Here is an 11,431-nt window from a genome sequence, read left to right on the forward strand (position 1 = left end):
CTAGCTTTTTCACAGCTGTCAACCAAGTCTCAAACAGAGCTGTTCAGACATTATTACATGACAGAAGTAGACATGACAGCTTTGGTCTCGTTGGTGTATATAGGGGAGATGACAGTCCTTGTCCACTGACTCCTGATCGATGACCTTTGACCTCTCTTGAGCATTCTTGGTGTGGGGTTTAGCTGAGGTTGTTTTTTTCTGCTGTTCACTCAGACGCTTGTCCAGGGTCTTTGCTGTTTCCCCTAGCATTCTTCCTCTTGGGGGGGATCCTGTCTTTAGGGTGTACCAGCAAAGATCAGGCTTTGTATAAAGTGCTCAAGATGTTTCATAAGCCCTGCCATGTAAAGCCCTACTGGTATTCTCCTTGTGATCCCAAGATTCTCATCATCCACTAGGGTTAGTGGACCTTAACCCTTCAAAACGTTGGCCTTAGTAATTAGCAGCTTTAGGGCTTTGAAGGGTTAAGGTAGCTCCTCACCACTCTGAGCCACCTGTGACCTGTTGGTTCTTTACACCATGATCACAGTAGTTCCATAAACTTAAACCTTAAACTTAATTGCTATATTTTTTGTAACCATGACCAGCAAGTTCTGGTGCCTAAACCTAACCAAAGCTTGACCAAGGCAAACATACAAGCAAACAGTTCAAAGACATTTTGGAAGGCACTGAAAAACCATGTTGTCTTACGCTTCAGTCTAGTAGTCATAAACAAACAACATATTTTGACATACATTTCAGAGAATTTGTGTTTCTAATACTTCGTGGTTATTTTGATGAAGTGCTGTACGAGTATAGATCTCAACCTGCTTGTGCAACTGTGGGAGATTTTCGAATGATATGTTGGACAGCACTCTCTTACATACCTGATGCATGGTCTAACTGTGGCCATCACTGATATATTTCCCATGCTAATCCACTAAGATTATCATTTGTACAGAACAGAATCCAGACATGGCACCACACACTCCATCTTCTCTTTTTGGTTTTATACTTTCAAATCAAACAAACTACCTGTCTACAACACACAGAGATCACATGTCTCATGACCGTTGATGCAAGTTGACCTGACGAGCTTGGCTAGTTGGTTGTTAATCTATTTTATACACAGTATACCACGTACCAAGCTCACATTGTTATGTAGAGAGGAAACATCAGTGCCTGTTGGTGGATGTCCTGGAATGTGAGTGAATATTTCACATGTAGAGGTTCTGAAAGATTTATAAATGGAGTGATGTTGAATAGGTAATCAACCATAGTTATACTCCATCTTTACACTTACTCAGCAGAAGAGAAGTGGGTGTACCATTGTAACCATTGGGGTCAATAACACCTTAGTCATTAGTAATGTCTACCTCCAGTTAATATTACAAGACAAGATATTAGTCAAACCGTTCTTCTGCTCCTTCTCGTCAAAGTTGACAATGGTGCTAAATGAAAAGTCAAATGTCCCTCTAGGGACCATGAATATCCAGACCAAATTTGATGGTAACCTAGCCAGTGGTATTCTAGATATCTTGCTCTGGACCAAAGTTTTGAGCACAGCCACCAACTGGTTGAAATCACCATGCCATGCCTTGTTTTTATTCGGGTAACTCTTGTGGTCAGTGTGATTGAGTGTAACACCACTGAGAGGTGTTTCTGCTCTGTGTGCTGTTTTTGCATGACCTTTTTTTCGTCGTCTATCTGAACATGAAGCATGTGTCTTGAGGCCTCTAGCAGTAGTTGTAGTACTGAGTGTCTCTTCTTGTCTGTTGCTCTTTCTGCTGTCTCCCTGCTGCAGAAAAGGCCGGTGGGAGGAGTCAAACTCTGCCCAAGCCACCCCCTCAGAGTCAAGTTCAACCCCCTCAGCCTCAACCCCCTTTTCCTCCTCGTCCGACCATATCACCTCCTATGCCACCACCACCCCCGTCACCTCCCCTTCTGTCCCTTCAACTGACACATCCTTCACATCCACTGATGTTCCATCCCTCTCTACATCCTCCACTCCCTCCACCACCTCCTCTTCTGTCACCGCTCCCACCACCACCACCACCACACTTCCTACCAAAAACATCAAGAAAAAGTTTGGCGACTTCTTCGCCTTCAAGAGGGCTCGAGCCGGGAGAGCCGCCAAGGCAGGAGGGGGAGAGGGAGGAGGAGGAGAGGCGGTTAAGGTCAAAAGGACCTCCATTGCAGACCTCATTCGACCCCTCCGCGAGGCCAAAGAAAGGGAGAGAGAGAGGGAGAGGGACAAGGAAAGAGAGAAGGAGAGAGGGACAAGATCAGGGGAGGATGCTAACGTTTCTAATGATGCCGCCACCACAGAAGGAACCGTTGCCGCCAGTCAACATCTTGCAGGCGATGCGAGGGAAACGGTGGCGCCTGCCAAGACGTTAACCACCACGACACCCCCCAGTGAGACCCCTCCCTCATACCCCGTCATCGCCACGACCCCTGACCTCACCACCGCTACGCTCTCAAATGCGGAAGAAGAGGCGGCGACCTCACTTCCCGACTTGCCAGGCCGAACTCCGAGTCCAGTGGTCACTTCCCCTCTGACTGAGCAGGAGCGGAGCAGTATGCTGATGAAGGAGATGAAGATGGGAGGGACTCCGTATGGAGAGAGGAGGCTGAAGGTAACCAAGAGATCACTGAGAGAGGGCAAGAGCCAGAGTCTCATACTGCTGACGGGATTAGAGCCCGAAGACAAGGATAACACACACAGTAAGGTCAGTCTGACAATACACTGAGAGCACACACACACACACACACACACACACACACACACACACACACACACACACACACACACACACACACACACACACACACACACACACACACACACACACACACACACAGATCATCTGATACAAGCAGCAAGACCCACCTACCTAAACTACAAAACTGCCAGTACTGTCAACTCTTAAATAGTGACTGAGAACAGCCTTTAGTTGAAACCAGCTTATAATAAATACAGGCTTTTATTTTTAATATTTAAGATATGTCCTTGTTTCATGATCTCTTTTACTGCTTGAAACAGTCTCTTTTTTATATAAATACTATTTTTAGTACTTCATTCCAGTGGCGTCTACTATGCAGTTTTGTTGTGTTTTTTTTTTATTATTGCTGTTAAGTTACTTTCAGTAAAACTTCCCACTTCCTGCACAGGTATTTCACATTAAAAGACTTCCAGCAGCAAAGGGCATAACACCTCAATTCTCCTGGAATGTTTTCAAAGTTAAACATCTGCAAGAAGTTTTGAATCTCCCTGAGTGAATCTTAACAGCAATTTAAAAGATAATAATAACAGCAAAGTTGAAGTGAATTAGCATGCATGTATTAAATGGTAGAGGGTAATGTTGTAATGGACTTGGTTTGGTTGGTCAGTCCAGAGATGCCCATAGAATAGAATAGAATAGAATAGTCTTTATTGTCATTGTACATGTACAATGAAATTGAAAGTCCTTATGGTATTATAAGTAAAAAAAGAAAGAAGGTGAAAAATAAAATAAGAAGTTAGCACTAAAACTAAAAGAAAGGTGACACACAATACACACACACACACACACACACACACACACACACACACACACACACACAATACATTCCACATGCTGCCATCAATATTGCACGATTCCCCTTTATATTACACATATAATTGTTGTGCAGTTATTACTATGCAGTGACTCCAGTGGCAGCAGAAGCAGCCTGGAGATACTGAGGACTTCATAGTTGTGGTTCTCAAAGCAGTCACTGGTGTGATTAGAGTGCTGAACATTTTTTATGGATTACAAAAAGCTAATCTCAAGTCAGAAGATCAGTCTAAAAAAATGTTACACACTACACTTTGGTCTGAAGTTGTCTCCAGTAATATAACATGTTATTTATTAGAAGTAAATTGGCTATGACACATAAGAACACAGAAACGTTCCTTCAAGTCTAGATTGGCAGAATTAGGAGATAAAAGATATATCAGGAGCTAAGCCCTGATCTTTTCATTAATGTGATTTCATCTGTAAGCAGCAGCTGAAACTTTGGCTCCTGAGCAGTTTCCATGTTCTGTCCAGATTAAAACAGGACTGCTCTGCTGAAACATGTTAGATCACTATCTACCAGCTCCAAAATGTAACTGCTGATATTGTTCATTTTTCCTTCCATTTTATTTACATTTATGATATTAGAGTTAAATGACTACACGCCCACAGCAACAGTATGGTCCTGGCACTTGTGCATGTGTACTAAATGTGTATGTATCCTCCTCCAGAAGCATGTATCTGAGAGCACATCTAGTTTTGAACAGAGGCTGCAGGTGATGCTGCACAGAATGGGCGTGGCCAAAACTCCACCTGCAGAAACCAAGTCCAACCAGGTAGGATGTGTGTGTGTGTGTGTGTGTGTGTGTGTGTGTGTGTGTGTGTGTGTGTGTGTGTGTGTGTGTGTGTGTGTGTCTGTGTCTGTGTCTGTGTGTCTGTGTGTGCCGACACAACATGAAGCTTTAATCAGGTATGAAACACTTTGGAAAATAGACAGGTTAACAATTAATTAATGGAGTTCTGGCTTAATTCAAAACGTGTTACATGTGTTTATTTATCATTAAATAAAGACGACTTCACTTCTGACAAAATGACACTGATTTAGTAACACAATAATGAAACAGTGTAAAATGTAAAACAACTGTGTGATGTAGTCTTGCCTGGAATACAAATCTGAAGTCATTTTCTACAAGTAGTTTCTGAACTGCCTTTGAAATGTTGAATATCATCAGTGTTAGTAGTCTAAACTCTGTTGATTTGAATCCCTGTTAGTTGTTATGGCAACTCTTCTTGGTTTCCATAACTGTACAATGTTAACTGACAGGAGCACAGGTCAGGTTGACCTCCTGTGCTTTAAATAGAGATGCATCACACTGTATATGTATAAAGGGAGGGGGTTGATGAGAGATGGCTTGTCATCACTGTGAAGCCCCCACATGGCCTCATCATGGTTGTATGTATGTATGATTTACCATGCATGTGGTTAATAATTGTGTATTCTCATGTAGAGTTCATTCAGGAGAATCAGATTATGTATTATCCTGGGATGTAATGTTATGTTTGCTCAAGATTTTCTATACATTTTGTGGAGCATTCTAGAGGCAGTAAAGGATGAGATCTGTAGCAGCAGGTTTCTGCTGGTAAAGCTTTGTCAGGTAATAATATCTTGTTGTGTCATTGATTGTTTAATACTGTCCAAAACATCTGTTGTAGAATAAAGACGAGGAGCTGAGGAAAGCCAACTCTGAGGGTAAGTGTGTGTAAAATAGTGAAGGAATGTATTTATTCCTATAAATAGATCTATCATGTGTTTTGTATTTGTCAGATGAACTGATTCATAAACATGTATTTGCTCTTGCGAAATGAATATAAGTTTGTGTTGTGGTTCATCAAAGTAATGAAAGCATCTTCAGATGTAACTGAATGAGGCTGTGAAGCTGTATTGGGGAAAAATGTGAATCAATTCTCTGTTAAGAAACCTTGAAGAAAGTAAGATAGCATGAATAACCCTGAGCCAACCGCTGCATATAGAACATGTTCTGGAACTTATTTATGTCAGACTATGTAGATTGTATTATACATAGTTGTTTTTATGTTTAATGATGATACTGTGGTTACATCTCTCACTGGGTCAGTGTACTTTATTTGTACTGTATCTCACTGAGCTTTAAACTCTAATTGGATTTTTTCCCACAGTGCTGTGTTCTGTAATAGAGAGATTGCTTTCATGCTGGAATAAGAAATTCTTTTAAATTTGGTTCTTTCATTCCAGTCTTGTTTGAGTCATCATAATTAGTTTGGAGACCTGCCACTTCCACCTTCAGTGTATCTCAGTATTCACATTGTATTCACTGCTGTAAGGTTTGGATTCAAATCTTACTGTCTGTCTGTCAGGTGCTATCCTGGACAAACCTGACCCACCTCCTGCATACATGAAGCCCAGAACCATGTCTACATCATCAGGTATAAATGTTTCTGAAAACGCAGAACTAACAATGATTTGATCCTTCTAACAAGTATAGTTTGATATGTACCACAGAGCTCCATTATTACTGCACTATTAAAAACACATCAGTGAGTCACTCTGTTGCACTGGCTAGTTTATTTTGACTCGGTCTCACACACACCGTCCTGCTGCAGGAAATGCTCACTAGAGCAAGAAATGTGTATTAATGTGCCACTGAATATAGTCCCCAACAAATGTACCGTTTCCTCCTGTCTGAGTAACATTTGCTAAAAACTACAGTGAGCAGCTATTTTAGAAAACAAGATGTTTAAAACGAGATATTTTTTTTACAGATGAAACCATATGTTTGTGAAGCATTTTTAGGAAAGTCAGAAAGTACTGATGGACAGACTAACATTGTTGATTTTGGTCTTTTCATTAGATTAGTTAACAATAAGAAAAATCAGTTTTTCTGTTAAGCTTAAAGGGATCATTTGTTGGGTTTTTTTAAGTGTCCATAGTCAATGTATTGTCTGCAGTAGATTTGGGTCAACACAGTCTCAGTCTGGAGAAGCAGACAGGAGTCCCGGCACAGAAGCTAAGCAGTGTACCGCTGTGGACAGCAGCACAATGTATTATAGCCTCCTAAATAAAGACCCACCTAAAAAAATCAATAGCAGTTTAAGCGTGTGCTATATTTAGAATATTTCCACTGCTTAACTTTGCCGTCAGACAGCCTTTCTTTTGGCACTACAGTTTCTCAGCCCTAGAACTACCATATTACTATGCATGGCATGCACTATATTACACTGCAGATCAGCTGTTTGGGTGTGAAAGTGTTGTTGCAGTGTAATACAATGTACAGCATGCAGATGAATATGGAAGTTTTACAGTTCTCCAGTCTGGGAGTGTGCCGACCCCCATCTACTGCAGGTAATACACTAACTATTAACCTCATAAAACCACTGCTTCCAAAATGACAAACTATCCCTTTAAGAAGTTTAGGTGACAAATCCATTGAAATTCTACTGGCAGTTATTTATAACTCACTGTCTTCATGGTTTCCATAAAAACTATGATCCAATCAGAAGTAAACCACAGTCATTATTGAAGTTCTGTGATTTCATGTTGCTTTTGAGTTTCTGTGTCCTCACTGGTAACAAAGTGCAACATGGGAGAGAGCCTGTGACATCATCAACATAGTCACTGGCCTGAGCTGTGTGATGCAGCAGACTGTGTGTAGATCAACCCTCCTGATGTTTCAGGGCCTGTGTTTTATATGCATTAGTCCACATGTGTCTGAACATCTGATCAACCTAAACTCACTGATTGGACCAGCATGCATCATTCATGAATCAGACGTCATGGATCACCACTTACATACAGTCTCTCACCGTCTTGTTCCCAGCCGACCCCAGGCATCCAATGAGAGCGCTGGACCACATCCGGCCGGACCCTCCCCTTTACCCAAAACCTGCCGTCCCCGATCGTCCCGTTGGCCCCCTGCCACCCAAACCTGCCGTCGCGGCCAAGCCTCCCATCCCCACCCCGACTGGTCCTGCAGGAGGAGGAGCTCGTCCCTCCTCCGCTCCTCCTTCCAGCAGCTCAGCAGAGGGAGTCCAGCTCAGAGCACACACACATGATGGCAGGACAGCAGAGAGTCTTACACAGGTAATAAAAAACAGACTTTTTAAACTATCTTTAAAGGAATCACTACATATTACCAGTTCAAATTTGACCTGATGATGACACAAGGAAGTCAGGGTCACCATAGTCAACATGAGTGTGTATATAAAATTTAAATAATAATCAAATAGTTGTGTGGTGGACTGACCTGGTCATTTTTTAGGCGTAGGGGAACTAAAGCACCACCAGCAGGAGAAGTTCCAGAAAGATAGAATAAAGTATTATTAATCTGTCTGAGTGTAATCAGTTAAACAGACCAAAGATATGACGATAAAACATGATCTATATGTTCAATCAATACATCAATCAATCTTTATTTATATAGCAACAAATCACAACAAAAGTCATCTCAAGGCACTTTACACATAGAGCAGGTCTGGACTGTACTCTTTAATTAAAATTAGATTAAAAGTAATACTGTAGATGTCCACAGGAACGAGACCCAGATAAATCTATTTTTTGATTAATAACTGAGGTATTGCTATAAATCCTCCTGGAATGACAGCTGTGTAAAACGTGTTGTAATGTGCTCCATTATAACAATGTCCACACAGCATTTTATTATATTTGTGAAGCTCCACTACAGACACAAACATACATCTTTGGAGGAAATATAAATACTCAAATGTGATCTGAAGGCACCGAATATAGATCATAAAATAAAATGAGATAAAAGACAGTAACAATAAACAAACTACATCACATAAAATCTAGTCTTTAGAAATTAGTTTTAAGAAGTGATTTAAAAGCAGTTACAGATTCTGTGAGCTTTATTTCCTCTGGCAGGTTGTTCCAAAGCTGAGGGGCCCTGATGGTAAAAGCACAGTCCCCTCTAGATTTCAGCCAGAAGAGCCCCACCTGAGGATCTAAGGCTGCGGCTCATATGGAGTCAACATATCTGATATTTGGCTTTGAGCTAGACCTAGACGTGCTTTAAAAATCATCAGTAAAACCTTCAAATCCACTCTGAAATGAACAGGAAGTCAGTGGAGAGAAGCCGTTCTGAACCAGTCGGAGGAGAGAGAGAGAATTTTGTGTGGAGCTGGAAAGGAAGGAGTTACAGCTAGTCTGGAGAAAATAAAAGCATGAAATAGCATGAAAATAGGAACTATCTAAGCCCAATATGATTGATCCTCTTTATTCTATTTTTAAATGCAGCTATTGTTTGAGCTGAAATGAGGAAGAACATTAATTTAATAGTAGAGTACTTATTATTGATTTCACGTGTGTATAATAGAATGATAGTTTCTGTCATGTTGATGGTGTATAAACTCATTCACACCTCACATCAGCTGGATTCATTTGTCTTGGGAGCAGAAAAGAAAAAAAGAGTGTAAAATAATGTCAGAAAATATGTTTATGAATGATCTGAAGCTGATTATGATAACATGATGACATATTTTCACGTCCAAATATATTAAACACAAACCTTTTAATAAAAGATCATTTAATTTGCCTCTTAATTAGAATCTGACTTTAAGGAGTACAATACTTTCCTTGTCATTTAAATCCACTTAATATCAATTTATTAATGTTTTTAATATGAAAAGAGAAGAATCATATTAATTTCCTTTGGCTGTAATTAACTGATGAAATACATCAGCTACACCCCTTAAAAACCTTCATTTAATAAACTATTTATTAAGAGTTTCAGGAGCTTTTAGGAGGTGCATGGCTTTCCTCTTTCTACTTTCTACTGTTGAATGTTACTGTTAGCCTTCTTAGCTCATGACAGTCATAATATAGCAGACATGTTGATCTTGTCACAGCCCACTGAGCAGCCTCTGATTCCCCTCTGCAGAATGAAAGTCAGGAGGGTCCCAGGGGTGCAGCTCCAACTCCGTCCCCCAGGAAAGAGCTGCTTCCTCCAGCCCCGTCTCCATGGAGGGGGGGTCCCAGCACACAGGATCGCTCTGAGAAAGCACAATCAGTGACCGACGGTACGGCTCGTACAAGTGGTGAAGAGCTAATCCAAATTCAAAGGAGGCTTGTGATAGTCTGCATTCTCTCCACACATCTCTGGGTCATTATCACCTTGATGTCACATGATGCCACATGATGTCACATGATGTCAAATGCATCATCACACAGCCAAGTCTGACCCATCATCTGTAAATCTTTACTCTAATAGCAGCAATGACACACACAATGTCCCATTAACAGCTCTTTATTGTATTAAAGTAGCTTCCAAAACAAATGCTCACATACATGTTATAAACTACATACAGGCTTTTAATCACATGCCTGAATACATGTTATAAACTACATACAGGCTTTTAATCACATGCCTGAATACATGTTATAAACTACATACAGGCTTTTAATCACATACCTGAATACATGTTATAAACTACATACAGGCTTTTAATCACATACCTGAATACATGTTATAAACTACATTCAGGCTTTTAATCACATACCTGAATACATGTTATAAACTACATTCAGGCTTTTAATCACATACCTGAATACATGTTATAAACTACATACAGGCTTTTAATCACATCCCTACATCACTGCAACAGGCCAACACACACAATTTACATGTTACTGTAATGTGCTTTTCTCCCACACTGAAATGGACACAATGACTAATCTGTCTAATTTAGAAATACATGCTGATTTTAATGATGTATGCGTATGCACTCCTTCAGAGAGTCTTCCCAAACCAAGGCAACACCTGAAGCCCCTCCCACAACGGCGAGCTGTGTCCGTCCATGAGGACGCTCTGGCCATGACACAAGGTGAGATGTGTTTAATGAAGACATAGTGAATACCAAAAACTATCTACGCAATGTAAGAAATATAAAAAGCTGAAGCTGATCATTAAATATGTTGGTCTCTCTCTCTCTCTGTCTCCTTCTCTCTCAGAGCTGAAGGCTGTGTTACAAAGGTCTCCCATCCGTTTCCGGGGCAACAGAGGGGATCTGCCCACCTGCACCGAAGATCCAACCAGTGGTGAGGAAGCACAAAGGCCTCAGGAGGGGGAGGGGGGGTGGGGGGTGTAGGGAGGGGCTGTTTGTAAGTCATGCTAAGAAGCTCCTTTTTAAAAATGTGTTGTTTCTGAGAGGTGAAGCTGTTCTTCTATCTGTCTTTTGTCCTCCTGCTCAGTCTGGAAAACAGGGAATCAAGCAGCTGAAGAAAAGAAGGAGGCAGGCTGCGGAGGGACGCTAGATCAAAGCAAGCCCCCCCCTCAAGAGGTCTCTGGGTGTCCCTCCTCTGCAGCTCAGGCTCAGAAAGAAGAAGCATCAACACCGAGACTCTTCAGTCCCACCGCAACTGCCGATAAACCCCCTCCAACCTTGGAAAAACCCTCCCTAACCCCCACATCCCATGCCAAGGGCCCCGGCACAATCTCATCCGAAACCCTGCAGCGCCCCCAAGCGAGCCCCCCGCCGCCCCACGGGAAGAAGAGCCCCGGCACGTTAGCAGCGGCGGTGGACGTAGGTAACGGCACACAGGAGAGAGGAGAGGCGGTCTCTAAACAGCACACGACAAAGGCAGAGCCAGCAGACCAAAGAACTGAGCCTCCCTCTCTCTGAATAACACACAGACTCACCTGAGGAGGAGAGAAACACCTGGGAGAGACTGGAGGGGAAGTGGGGGCTGTGACATCACCGAGATCAGGAAGAGGGAGGGTGTAAGAGGTCTGAGAGCAGCTTGAATGTTGTTCCCTCCTGTGTGAAACAGCTGGAAGACTCACATCATACCAACATCCCAGGTTCAATCCCCACAGCAGCCAATGTGCCCTGTTGAAGTGTCCTTAAGCAAGGCACTGAAGCCC

General features: G+C 41.9%; 1 protein-coding gene across 1 annotated transcript in view; it reads left to right on the forward strand.

The window, feature by feature from the left end:
• Positions 1-11,225, forward strand: part of carmil2 (capping protein regulator and myosin 1 linker 2) — a 53,261-nt gene extending 42,036 nt beyond the window's left edge. Inside the window, 9 exon segments of the mRNA XM_053318557.1 lie at positions 1,781-2,708; positions 4,247-4,351; positions 5,229-5,265; positions 5,910-5,978; positions 7,370-7,632; positions 9,449-9,587; positions 10,302-10,391; positions 10,519-10,605; positions 10,759-11,225. Of these exon segments, the coding sequence (XP_053174532.1) occupies positions 1,781-2,708; positions 4,247-4,351; positions 5,229-5,265; positions 5,910-5,978; positions 7,370-7,632; positions 9,449-9,587; positions 10,302-10,391; positions 10,519-10,605; positions 10,759-11,189 (2,149 nt within the window). The 3' untranslated portion in view covers positions 11,190-11,225.
• The last annotated feature ends 206 nt before the right edge of the window (positions 11,226-11,431 follow it).

This window comes from Scomber japonicus, chromosome 5 (genome assembly GCF_027409825.1).
Source record: "Scomber japonicus isolate fScoJap1 chromosome 5, fScoJap1.pri, whole genome shotgun sequence".
In the NCBI taxonomy this organism is placed as follows: domain Eukaryota; kingdom Metazoa; phylum Chordata; class Actinopteri; order Scombriformes; family Scombridae; genus Scomber; species Scomber japonicus.